This window comes from Mytilus trossulus, chromosome 10 (genome assembly GCF_036588685.1).
Source record: "Mytilus trossulus isolate FHL-02 chromosome 10, PNRI_Mtr1.1.1.hap1, whole genome shotgun sequence".
Taxonomy (NCBI): domain Eukaryota; kingdom Metazoa; phylum Mollusca; class Bivalvia; order Mytilida; family Mytilidae; genus Mytilus; species Mytilus trossulus.
The window spans coordinates 38,619,012-38,633,391 of NC_086382.1; the positions used below are offsets into that span (position 1 = coordinate 38,619,012).

Consider the following 14,380-nt stretch of genomic DNA (forward strand, 5'->3'; position numbering starts at 1 on the left):
AATGCTAATTGATATGACATTAAAATAAATGATCGGTCTAAGCAACGGACAAATACCTAAAGTATCGGACAAAAAGAAAATTGTTAAAATCATTTGACAGAGAGCACAAACGTTATATTACCTAAATATATATCACGCTAGTTAAAAAGTATGTGTACGTGTTTACAGGAGTTAATGAAGAAATAGCTCATTGCTAAAAGACTTTAAATTTATCGCAAATTTTTATAACATCCCACTTGCAGTAAAAAGCTATCAAATCTTTAACTAATAACATTAACGTCCTTTACATATACACTGCACTAGTAATGCTCTGCTTCGAATTCTGCACCTAAAGTCCTTGCATTCTGACAAGTCTTTCTTCGTATGCATGTCAATTTAGTGATAACTAATTTTGTTTATGTTCTTTAAATGAAACAGTTACTGTGGATTTTAAATATACAACGTGAATTAAAAAGCTGCAGTACAGTATTTCAAGGGCCATAGAGATAATGGTAGCCTCTTGAGATAATTTTAACCACGTTCCAATTTGATCCAGAACCTATAGCTTCGTATACATTTGTCTACAGTACTCTTATTAATTTGCAGCAATACATGCCAATACACTTGATGACCGTCTACTTGTTTCTCCATATCTATGAACTTTTAGCCACTAGAAAATTTTGGCTTTTAGAAATAGAATGAATAGAATAATAGTTCGATATGATTTCGAAGACTTGGATATCTGTTGTTCTAACAAAATTCAAGTCATTAATGAATTAGTTAAACTTGTTTGCTTTGACTAGAATAAAAATTTCATACAAAATTTGTCTTTTCCTAAAAAAAAAAGTGACATAAATATATAAAGGAAAACCATTATAAGTTAATTTTATTATAAATTTGAACTGTATTATATTAAATCGTAATGCGTATCCGTCCATGTCTGTAATCTACAAAATAAAAATAAAAAATATATAATTATGAAAAGTTTATTTGTTCATAATATTTAATTTTTTTCTATTAAACTTTAGGGTCAAAACAATATCCATGTCTTCCTTAGATAAAAAAAAAATTATGACAATCTTTATTTCTTATTTTGGTTATCAAGAATAATAAAGATTTTCTAATTAATAGTTAATTCGTCAATGCAGTATGCTAATATAAGCTTTCATTCAATATATTTAAGATGATGTGGTATGAGTGCCTATGAGACAACTCTCCATTCACAATTTCTCAACGTAAACCATTATATATCAAAGTACGGTCTTCATCACGGAGCATTAGCTCACTGAACAGGAAAAGCTATAAAGGGCCTTCAAAAATTACTAGTGTCAAACCATTCAAACGGGAAAACTAGCAGTCGTCTCATCTACATATTTTTATTTGAAAAACAAGAAACGGGAAAAATTTCTTTTAATATTTAGAAAAAGTGGACTTTTTGGGATTAAATAAAATCATGTCATTTAACTAGTTTTGTCGTTTGGTTACCGTCGTCTTAAGTTTACCCAACAGTTTTTGTACAAATTGTATTCATATTTTATAATTTATCATCTGTACTTCTCATGACATATTTGTTGAAGTTTAAAAGCACCTATGTAGTCAATACTTTAACTCATAAATGCATTATTACATGTAATAAACAAAGATTTCCTCGCTATAATGATGTGATTGCAAATGATAAAATTGAGAACGAAAATGGGGGAATGTGTCAAAGAGACAACAACCCAATCATAGCAAAAACAACAGCAGAAGGTCACCAACAGGTCTTTAATGTAACGAGAAATTCCCGCACCCGGAGGTGTCCTTCAGTTGGCCTCTAAACAAATATATACTAGTTCAGTGATAATGAACGCCATACTAATTTCCAAATTGTACACAAGAAACTAAAATTAAAATAAGACAAGACTAACAAAGGCCAGAGGCTCCTGACTTGGGACAGGCGCAAAAATGCGGCGGGGTTTAACTTTTTTATTATATCTCAACCCTCCCCGTATACCTCTTGCCAATGTAGAAAAGTAAACGCATAACAATACGCACATTTAAAATACAATTCAAGAGAAGTCCGAGTCTGATGTCAGAAGATGTAACCAAGGAAAATAAACAAAATGACAATTATACATAAATAACAACAGACTACTAGCAGTTAACTGACATGCCAGCTCACAACTTCAATTGAACTGATTGAAAGATTATGATGTCGTCATATGAATATCAGGCACACTCCTTCCCGTTAGGGGTTTAGTATCATACCATCATGACATATATGAGAAGAACATAAACCGTGTCATGCCAACAACTGGTTTTTGAATAAATGTGTTTAGTTCCGATGCAAAGACCCTATAAGTGAATCAATATTAACGGCAAAATATGCAATCTTTAATGACCTGACAACAGTATCGTAACTATATCCCTTCTTAATAAGTCTATTCAAAGGTTTTGTTAGTTTCTGCGGTGAATACTGACATTTTCTACAAACTATCTACCAGAGACCAAATAATGTAGATGTTATAGTTTACTGTTCGCTAGACTGGTACACGGCCGTTATTGACAATCTTCTATATTTCAATGGCATACTGAACTATAATGGTGGGAACTAACATATCAACATCCAGTCTATTTATGTTGATCAAATATTCAACTATTCAATTCAACTTGTATTAATAAGTACATCTTGAAACAAATGCACTTAATTTATCTAGTAATGAAAACAATCTGTGACATCTGTTGTGCAGTTACTTTATTTTGTTTGACATACCATGTTCCCTGTAGTGGGCTTCCCTTAGCGACAAAACTGGTCAGCCTCGTCAGATCCATCAATGCAATCATCTACTCCATTACAGTACATATTACTTCTAGGGTAAATACAGTGTAAACCACTTGGACATTTGATAAACGGCTGTTCACATTGGTAGTCTTAAAAAGAAAAGTAAAAAAGATTTCAAACATATGGCGTAACTTCTTTTATATAAAAACGTATGATCATTCAGTGAAAATCATTAAAGAAGGTTGTACCTATTTAGTATACTCACAACAAATAGCCACCCAGAGTGCAAGGGAAATGACGTTTCATTTTTACTTAACGTTACCGTTATATACAAACCGAATAGATTGTCATGAATATCCGTGCGACTTTAAATGTAAAAACTTAAATATTGTTAAAGGTTTTCAGCACTATTTAATCAGACTTGAGGAATGTTGAAAAAAACTTACATGTACAAAAGTCTTTTGATTCATCACTCCCATTGGAACAATCTTGTTTACCATCGCATAGCGTGTGTTGCTGATAAATACACTGGCCTCCGCTGGGACATTTGTTATAGAGATGTGGACACTGATAATCTAGAAACATATATGTTAAATAAAACCAACAAGCACGAAAAGGTATTTGCATTTTTTGTGTATTTGGTATCAATAAATAAATATATTTATAAACTTGCATGAACAAATGTATGTTTGGTACGCACTTTTGTTTTGGTTGGTGTTACATGTAAGATTTTCACGCGTTATAAAGGAATAAAGCCACTTATTCATTGACCCTTGCTTTTAAAGTCATAAGGATTATTACTTATCCTGACTTGTGCTGAAGAATTCGTTGCAGTTTTAAGCACACTGGTTCCTGGAAGTTCTATAAAACACAAAGAGGTACTTTCGATCTGATCAACAGGACAATTATGCCCTCCAATTACAAATTAAAAAAAAAGTCATTTATGAAACGTCTAACAATGATTCAACCTTGATCCAACAGCTTTCGACTTATACCTAAATCATCCAAATGTTGAACTTATTGACAAAGTTAATTTACAGTTTAGCGTAGAAACAATTTTGTTTAGCATATATACTGTTCTTTTTGACTGGACTCGAATTAGTGGTTCTCTACCTAAAGGGACTTTAAATAATCAATTCAGTTTGAGAAACGCATATTATGCTCAAACAGATCAATTTCAAGGTATATCATATAATGGAAATTGATGCGACTGTCACATATGAGAGAGGTTCAGCTAGCTTAAAGGCCAGTTTTTAGCAACTATTTTCTATATATGAAAAGGTCTCTAATAAATTATGAATATGATAGTTGTTATTTGTTCGTTTGTTGTGTAGGAGCCTTTGATATTGCTATTTGATTAGGGACTTTCCTTTCTGAATTTTTCTCGTAGTTCAGTATTTTTATGATTTTACTATTAGTTGTATCTCATCATGCTATGCGAATTGTATCTTCAACAAATGTTCACCCTATGAATTATTTAAGCATCCCACTTATAGAAGTCTGTGCTATTAAAGAGCTACGAAGGGAGTTGAGCGCAACCCTTGGCAAGCGAAGAGAAAATTTACGAAAAATTTTACCATGTGACCTGCACCATACATATTTATACATATAATACCTTTACATGCTCCATTAAAACCGTCTGTACCATCATTGCATTTTGCATCACCCTTACAAAGGGACTCAAGTTTAATACATTGAAGCCCGTCGTCACATTTCACCAAACCACGAAAGCATCGATACCCTAAATTATAAAAAAAACATTTTCTTATATCAAACTGAGTGAAATTGATGGGTTTTTTCCCCAGATTATTGTATAAGTTTACTATGATTTGTATTTCTGAAATGTTTATTATAAAATTGAGAATGGAAATGGGGAATGTGTCAAAGAGACAACAACCCGACCAAAATAAAAAAAAAAAAAAAAAAAAAAAAAAAAAACACAACAGCAGAAGGTCACCAACAGGTCTTCAATGTAGCGAGAAATTCCCGCACCCGGAGACGTCCTTCAGCTGGCCCCTTAACAAATATATACTAGTTCAGTGATAATGAACGCCATACTAATTTCCAAATTGTACACAAGAAACTAAAATTTTAAATAATACAAGACTAACAAAGGCCAGAGGCTCCTGACTTGGGACAGGCGCAAAAATGCGGCGGGGTTAAACATGTTTGTGAGATCTCAACCCTCCCCCTATACCTCTAACCAGTGTAGAAAAGTAAGTGTATTATGTATTTCACAAATTATAAAATGAATTAAAAAGCGTTTCATATGAAATGGATGGTTATACTTCCTCCTAGTGCATCAAAGTTCTTCGCGATTAATTCTTCAATTAATTTGACTGTTTGCTGTGGTTGTTTTTTTTACAGAAAATACGTTTTCCGTGTCAATTCAATATAGGTACTAGAGCATGATTAATCATAACAAATTGTTAAAATTACCCCAGAGCATAACGTGATTCTTAAATATAAACACTCTTGAAATAGTGTTTCACTCCTTTTTGTGAGTGCTGCTGTTTATTGTGATACATTTTTAGAAAAGTGTTGGTTTTGGTATGTCATGTTTTTCTAACAGCCTGTTGTTTTTTCCCCCACCGACTTATGAACTTGGATTGTTTCGAATTCGCTTCGTGAATTCAGCAAACATTATGTTCCTTTGAATTCAACTTAACAAAAGTAGTATGTCGAACGCAAATTATTTTCTTTTATTCAAATATAATGGTATTCGAGTATATTATTATCACCATAAAGTTAACAACATTGTTTAATATATATTTCCCGTCTTTCGTGCCACACAATAGTTCGAAAAGCAATAACTTAAAATAACTTAGAGTTGTCACAAAAAGAAGAAAATAGCACATTATCAAGAAAACTTTATAAATTGTATAAAACCAATTTTCGGTATTTTTCAAGTACACATCCAATTGCAAATAAAATGCAATATGTTTTTTTATGATAATAAACTTTTGAAAAAGGGTTTAAAATTATACCTAGGTCCATTTATTTTAACAGCAATTTCCGGTGGTACATTGTATAGATAGACGGATTGACAGACGGGCGGAAGTCTGTTAAGCTCTCTCCATACATACATAAACAATAATTCAAGTAACAAACCGATTCCCGACCGTGCAAGGGCTGTATAAAAACTTCCATTTGTTGCAAACCGATTCTTTAAAGAGTTCATGGCCTTGCTTGCTTTAACAATAATACTGCTTTTGCCATCTTGATATTTGTGAACTGTGTTATACATTGTTGTTTGCATGTGCTGCTTTTACTCTCGTGTAAAACAAATTACGAAAAAATCCAAGTGCGTTGTAAGGGTTCGCTTCTTCAGCTATACATGCCTCATCAGTTCACTCTACAAATCCAGCTTCAGTCAAAATGTCCAGATAGAAACTGGAATTTATTTTATTAGCCTTTTTATTAATGCATATCTTTTAACCGTCTTAGAATGATTGTATACATGCACCTATTTATTATTGTAATATTCTATTATCATTTATGTAATTTTATACTAACACCAGCAACCATGCATCTGAGACCAGTCAGTTTTTTTACTCCGCGTGCATATAATTTTGTACCTGAACACATATCCGTGATTTCATCAGACCCATCTCGACAGTTGACTGTACCGTCACATATTTGTTTCTCAGGAATACATTGCAACCCATCGTCACATCTAGTATAGCCCCAACTACACGTATGACCTTTTAAAATATGAAATTAAGTAATATTATCACACTATATCTAAAATACATTTCACAGAATGTTGAATTATGAATGAATTAGTGTTTTGAAACTTTCTGCCATACATTTGGTATGTTATAAGTGATGAAATGGTTTGATAAATCTATAATCACGCTTTTACGTGGACACTTAAAAGTTTATTAAGTCTTCTATTTTAGTAAGTCAATTATGCATGCAGACGTTGAAATATGTTCATTTGAAATAGACGAAAGATATATTATTTTACTAATAAATGTTTAACCATATTTGTTAACCAAAAAACTTGTTTTTTCACCGTTCCATACACGGAAATTATATACTGTATGACATATTTTGTAACATGCAGTTACTTTTTTCATAATGTTGTGAGTTTTGTCCTTTTGCAGATTTATGTGGTTTTCTAAATAAATTAGTTACCTCTGCAAAAGTCTTTGAATTCATCTGATGAATCAAGGCAAGAAGACTTGCCGTCACATAGTTCCTCTTCATGGATACATTTATTGCCGTCCAAGCATTTAACTTCATATTCAGGGCATTTAAATCCTAAGTTGTCAATGTAACAAAATGTAAATATTGCAGGCATTAACAACCGAAACAAAAGACACACAAAACGATAAAATAATCAGGAGGCTAAGAAAACAGAGAAAAGATAATAAAAAAAGTCTAGCAAAAGTATACAAATCACTAGACAGACTGACATGTATAGATTAGAATAGAAACCCATGAAAACAAGAGCTGTTATCGGGTATAATTCGCATGCAGATCATGTATACGAAATGTTCAATTCGCGTTCTTCTTCAAATATAATAATAAACACAAAACATTTATTTGCAAGAAAATAAGTTTTTTATTTAGTTTTTTTCGTTAGAAAGCAAATTTCATTTAATAAATATTTTTGGCGTTAATCACAAATATTTATTTATGCTTCAGGTAAAATAAATGCCTAAAATTTCTAATTTGCGTTAAATATCGGTTTCGAAAATAGAAAACAAATTTCTGATTTTTATTTTCAAAGAATCATGAGAATTAAACGCATTTTAAAAAGGAATTGATTATATTAAGACTGGACCAAGTCACTCACATTCCTTTGGACTTTTATTTGTTTTTGAGTAAATTGGTCGAGTTTATACGCCAATTAATTCCTTTAAAAAGTCGTTTTATCCTATCAGAATTTCAAATAACAGCTCTTTTCAGGAGTTTGCAGTATTCATTTTGTAAGATTTCAAATTGATAAATCAAAAGCAGTGTGTTTTTTAATTCTCAAAAATTAAACATCAAGTCATAGTTATACATGTACGTTTATTAACTTGAATCGACAAACGAAACATAATAGACTGTCTTGATTATGAGTGAAGCATTAACTTCTGCATGTTCTGTTAGCGAAAACCTTTGTATTTTACGACAGTCAACAACTATGACATAAGCAGACAAAATAAGGTTGATGACCCCTGATGAAGGGATCATGTAACAATCCGTATGGCTAAACAAGAGTTTGAAAATAAATGATAAAACTGTCTTTTACCAGAGGTTGGTTGAGTCAGGAGTTTTCTTTGTAGGTGATTTACTTGATGAAAACATAATTTATTTACTTTATAAGAATTCTGCGAAAAATATAATCTTTATATCTTGGAAAACCATTTTTTGCTTCATATGATACCAAAAAACTGGAAAGATCTAATTACTACTTAAATTTGGATTTTATATATAGTTTACCTTTTAGATGCACTAAAAACAACAAACTTACTATGTTCCAGTTTAAGATTTTACATAGAACTCTCGCTACAAATGCATTATTGCAGAAATATAGATTAAAAGAAACTAACTAACTTAACTTAATTTGCAGCACTTTTTCAACTTGAAAATAATTTAACTTTTATACTGAATGCGGAAAATATTGTTCTTGGGTCAAAGTCTTGGGATGTTTCCCTAAACGTATTGATTATTCTGGTTAAATATTACATTTGTACATGTCGCTTTAATACCTCATTACCAACTCTTACAGGTGTCATAGCTATGATTAAAAATTTCTACCGAATAGAAAAAATATCTATCTCCTTTTACAGATCCCCTAAATCAAGAGAGAAATTTGATAGTAAAACTTAGTTCACATGTGAGGGGAGATCTTTCTATTTTGTACTTACTTATAAGGCTTTATAATAATTCATGTATAATCAATAATATGTTGATGCACATCACAACTGGACAGTGATTTGTGTGGATCGTAAAAGTACTATTATAATATATGTTTATTGATATTGTTATATATATATTGATATACTTGTTTTTGTTTGATTGTATTTGAATTATCCCCCCTTGCCTTAGGTTGACATTTATTATGTGATTCTGTCCAACATGTCATGTCTGTCCCTTATTGCTCTTTAGTGGCCTCTCCTGGTACATCTCATGTTCAACATCATTTTATAGGCAGTGAAATTTGTGACAAGAGGAAAAGGCTGATGCCAATCTTAACCTTATTAGCATATTCAGATATGATATTACCTTTACAAGCCTTTGGTATACTGTTATCGATACAATGTTCCTTCAAATGGCATACTTGGTCTGCGTTTATACATTGTAGCTGGTCACTGCATTTTATATACCCTTTCTGACACGCAATATCTAAAAAAGACAATAACTACACTCTAATACATATAGGAAGATGTGGTATGAGTGCAAAAAGAGGGATGAAAGATACCAAAGGGACAGTCAAACTCATAAATCTAAAACAAACTGACAACGCCATGGCTCAAAATTAAAAAGACATACAGAAAAAACAATAGTACACATGACACAATATAGAAAACTAAAGAATAGACAACAGGAATGAGACAACCATTTTAATCATGGAAAAACAACATCTTACAGGTTGCATTTCTGTAAATATTGACAAGGAAATTACCCATAGGACCTCCTTTTACGGCCAAATAAAGGCAACAGTAGTAAACCGCTGTTCAAAACTCATAAATCCATGGACATAAATCAAAATCGGAGAAACACACTAAAACTGAGGGAAGCGCACCAAATATAAGAGGAGAACAACGACACAACATTAAAATGTAACACACAAAGAAACGGACTAAGCATTAGACAAAATCCTATGAGAATAACAAATATAACATCAAAACCAAATACATGAATTTGTCACACGTTTTATAGTAATGTGAATTTAACTAAAAAATAAGAGAAAACAAACGACACAACGGAAACTGTACTTCTTTTACTTTGAAGTTTTGAATAAAATCTTATCAAAGAATTGAATTTTTTTCAAAGGTCAAAATATAGGGCGATTCGGCATATTATCAACATTTATATGCTCTGAACCTCTAAGGTTTTAAACTAACACTGATTTTCTTAACTACCCCTACCTCGAATGAAGGGTTAACACAGATTTCAATATAAACAATATGCATATGTGTATTTACTGGTAACATTCACTAGTTATGACTCTATGAGATGCAACATACAGATCAGAACTGGGAGCCAGTATGTTAACTAAATTATTTTTCTATGAATATTTTAGATCTTCCCAAAAGAGATGTGGTTTGAGAAACAGCTGTATTTACAAAGTGCAACCTACAATTGAACGATGGATCAATATGCATGTTTATATCTATATTATTTAGTTATGCATGTGCCTGTGATAAGTGTTCTTGTCTTCGATTTTGATGTATTCCGGCCATGTAGTGTTGTCATTTAAATGATATATTTTCACATTACAATATAAGCGGGGAGGTTTAGTCAGCCATAACACCTGGTACAACAAAACATTTGACTCATAAGTCTTTAAACGTCCTGTTACCAAGTCCGTGGCAAGTGTTATCAATAGTTCCGTGTCTATGTATGGTGGCCTTTGGTTCTTTTGCAGTTCAGTGTTTCTGTTGTTCCGTTGTGTTCCTCTTATTGTTTTCCTCGGTTTTATTTTGTGAACTGAATTTGTTTTCTTTATCAATTTTTGACTTTTGAATAGTGATATACTACTGTTGGCTTTATTTATAGTAAAATAGCTTGATTTTGCATTTGCATAGTGATTGTATTTCCTTGTGAGGTTTTTACGATTTTTTTTAAATACATATGTTAATCTGATCTTAATACCTCTGCAGGCCTCTGGCAATGTGTTATCGGGACAGTGTTTCCATCCATAACAAACAAGATCAGCATAGACACATTCTTTACTGTAGTTACACTGTATATATCCAGTCTTACACTTGCAGTCTGAAAAGAAGAATGAACAAACGTGTGATAATTTCTGGACTTCTTGCTTTAATTATCATTATTCCACTCTAAATGACCAGACGTTATTGTGCTATATTATGTTTCTTTTATGAAAGACTTTATTTCAAATGGCGTTTTCAATAAACTCATCATAGATACAAGGATTAAATTTTGTATGTATGTGATACGCGCGTTTCGTCTACATTTATAAATTGTTTTCTGTGTAATTTTTGTAATTTAGATGTGCGTTAAAGTTTGTTATAAGCCAGATATGATAATTTGAATAAAAGCTGTGGAAATGAATTTGACAGCCAATGCCCTTTAAATACGTGCAATTTAAAGTTGACGACAACATATATGTCAGAATACAAATTAAACCGTACTGTTATTATTTCGTCGATTTATCTTAAAAAGACTTTAGAAGGATTTGTTTCATTTACAATTATTCCGTTGGTAAATCAATGATCGTAAAACCTTTGTAATAGAACAGTTAGATCTATCTTGGTTTTAAAAGCTTTGTGAATACCCTAAATTTCTGGCATAGAATACGATAATGTGTCAGTGTTTAGACATTTCAATAAAACTATACTTACCACATACGTATAAGAGACAAAGTACCACCAGCAACACACATACCTCATTCATTTTTATCTGCAATGCAAATGTGTTTGTCTTTTATTTGTTAATGAAGACTGACCAATTAAGGAAGAACAAGATAAAACTAAAAATAACATGAAATGAAGCTTTACAATTTCTTCACATCATCCACTTTTATACAAATATTTGTTTAATGGTTTATGCATTAATAATATAGTCTACCCTTCTTTTCTTTCATGTGCAATGTTGAATGATACAATTTCAATTGTGTAGAACGATAGGAAGATACAAACACGTACAATAAAGTCCGACCAGAAAATATGATATATAAGTAGAGAATAATAGATTGTGTACAGAATAACATGTTAAAGTTTCAAAACAACAGTTTTAGAGAAATATGAGAGACAAACAGAAAAAACATCTTTTTTGAATAGCGCAATAAAGTCTATACTTGTGAATGAAGCAATAAATCATTATTTTAAGTGTGGATTAGTGACGACTTAAATAGTGTTTATTTTACTTTTTTTTATTTCAAAATATCGGGTTTATCTCAAAATTAACTAATTGCTTCCACATTTTCGGTATGGAAAATCGTGTTTTCTTTATTTGAAATCAACATTTAACTTAAAACTTTGAATGAATCTCATGGAAGCTGATGCATATGTCTGAAACTATACTGATTTTTTGTTGGCTATACATGTGTACCTGAATAAAGTATGAACAATAAGTTATTACTTTATTAGAAATAGTATACATTGGTATCTTTCTAAAGGAGCACTAGCTACGACATATGACAAAACAAATTAGAATACGATTTAGTTTTGTTCAATCACTAGTAAAAGTGAAATAAAGAAATAATAACTCGTTTTTAGCAGCCAATTTGGTTCAATTTTGTCAAAATAAGCAAAGAAATACCGCAGCTAAATTATTCACTTGTAGGTTTACATTTACCATTTACCGATACACAAAAAATCATTCTTATAAAGATAAAAACGTTGATTAATTTCATTTTTAATCTATAATATGACATAAAACAGACCTATACAAACCCAATTGCACGAGGTGGCAATCTTTTTATATATATGAGTATGTTTATATCGGGGTATGTGGTCGTCTGCAGTGTTCGAACGCCATCTCGATAACTGGTTAGATGGCGCCTAGATTAAAATACGCAGGCAATTGTACAATTATCGAGTACATGCTTTTTTTTTACTGGTATTCAGACTTGTTTTAACCTGGATATAGGTTCTGTGTTCATGTTATACAGCAAATATAAGAATTTGAGTCAAATCGGTGAACATGAATTTGACAGTTAGTGCATCTTTAAAGAAAAAGTTAAACTTGTATTTTAAATAAATATAAATAGAAATATATTATATATCTATGAACATACCTTTGAAGAGTAATATCAAACTCTACCACGTCGACTGCTCAGAACGTAACAAATGCAATTATAATGTAAACATCTAAATGAACGGGTGAAATTGACTAACGTTAGAATCAGCCATTACCGTCTGTTATTACATGTATAACTTTAAATACATATGATAAATTTCAATGTCATTATTCCCTAATGCCAACTCAATTTATTATTACAAATTTCTCATATGTTAATAGCTTTATGCTTATCACTAATTTCAGAAAATTGCGCGAATTTGAAACATCATTCAATAAAATATTTAAACGTCCTCGAATCATATTTTCCGGTAATGTTGGAATAGTTGTCTAGAAGTTTGTAAATGTAAATAGAAATGTATTATATATCTATGAACATACCTTTGAAGAGCAATATCAAACTCTACAACGTCGACTGTTCAGAACGTAACAAATGCAACTAAAATGTTAATATTTAAATGAACGGGTGAAATTGACTGAAGTTAGAATCAGCCAAGATCGTCTGTTATTACATGTATAACTTAAAATACATATGATAAATTTCAATGTCATTATTCCATAATGCCAGCTCAATTTATATTGCAGTTTTCTCGTATGTTAATAGCTTTATGCTTGTCACTAATTTCAGGAAATTGCGCGAATTTGAAACATCATTCAATAGATATTTAAACGTCCTCGAATCATATTTTCCGGTAATGTTGGAATAGTTGTCTAGAAATTTTAGAATATCTGTAATATTGATGTTCTATTATACTTATTATTTTAGATTTTTTCAACAAATGTCTATTGCATAATGTGTTAAAAAAGTGATAAATTTTGAATAAAAAAAGTCGATTACATATAAAAAAATATTTGTTCCTGATCGGATGCTTGATGACAATGAAATGAACAGGTTAAAACAACTAATTTTCAGTTTGAATTTCAAATTATCCACCTTTTAAGATTTCATGTGGAAACTTGTGCGAACGATACAATTCTTTGAATTCCAAATCAGTTTGACGATTACAATAGATATTTGCTTTTTTGGATATATTAAGTCTAACACACTTATATATGTGAAACATTGTTTACAAGAAAAGTCAACTTTGTGATAAAGAGTACGTACTAAGATGCATTGCAACGTTTTAGCATAATGTGTAATATTTCAACTGATACAATCAAACGAAAAACATATACTAGTAAAACAAACGAATTTCTGTGCATGCAATAAGTCCCTTTCTTGTTAACTCACTATAGCTTAATATATCACAATGTTCATATTCAAACGAGTTAAAAGTATTCTTATTGGTTTGTTCTTTTGCTTGCATCGTTGTCGTGTTTATATGTCTGAGTCAAACAAGTGAAAGACAGGGAACCAGGCTAGTATACACATTGTGCATTTGTTAAGACGATTGTTCATGATTTGAATTAGGTTGGCTCCCGTTTAACAGTTGTCAACTCAGAACTCCCATGTATTACATTGCTTGATGGTTTGTGTACAAAGTATATATTGGCACTCCTAGCTATATCGTGACAGCCGGTATAATTGGTTGAGGAAGTGCGAGTGCCCGGAGATAACCACAGAACTTCGGAAGGGGAATGGACCATCCTTATCAAATTAACCTTCCAAGGACAGAACTCATACTCTAAAACCTAAAAGCTTTCAGGATAAATAAATGATCGATATTGATAACAGACAGTTCGGCCATGTAAATTAAATCCATAATAACGTAT

At 31.4% G+C, this 14,380-nt stretch overlaps 1 protein-coding gene across 3 annotated transcripts; it reads right to left on the reverse strand.

Annotated features, from left to right (window-relative positions):
- Positions 1-852: 852 nt before the first annotated feature.
- On the reverse strand, positions 853-13,106 carry LOC134686218 (very low-density lipoprotein receptor-like). Of its 3 annotated transcripts, none has more exons than XM_063545897.1 (10): positions 13,049-13,106; positions 11,269-11,326; positions 10,556-10,675; positions 8,963-9,082; positions 6,881-7,006; positions 6,319-6,444; positions 4,356-4,481; positions 3,187-3,315; positions 2,732-2,889; positions 853-926 (listed from the first exon to the last, which is right to left on the reverse strand). In XM_063545897.1, exons 2-9 carry the CDS (start codon positions 11,318-11,320, stop codon positions 2,756-2,758), a joined length of 933 nt encoding a protein of 310 aa, XP_063401967.1. In that variant the 5' UTR covers positions 11,321-11,326; positions 13,049-13,106; the 3' UTR covers positions 853-926; positions 2,732-2,755. The 3 variants fall into 3 exon arrangements, with proteins under 3 accessions (XP_063401967.1, XP_063401966.1, XP_063401968.1); XM_063545896.1 differs by lacking the exon at positions 13,049-13,106 and adding an exon at positions 12,666-12,779; XM_063545898.1 differs by lacking the exons at positions 3,187-3,315; positions 13,049-13,106 and adding an exon at positions 12,666-12,779.
- Positions 13,107-14,380: the final 1,274 nt, after the last annotated feature.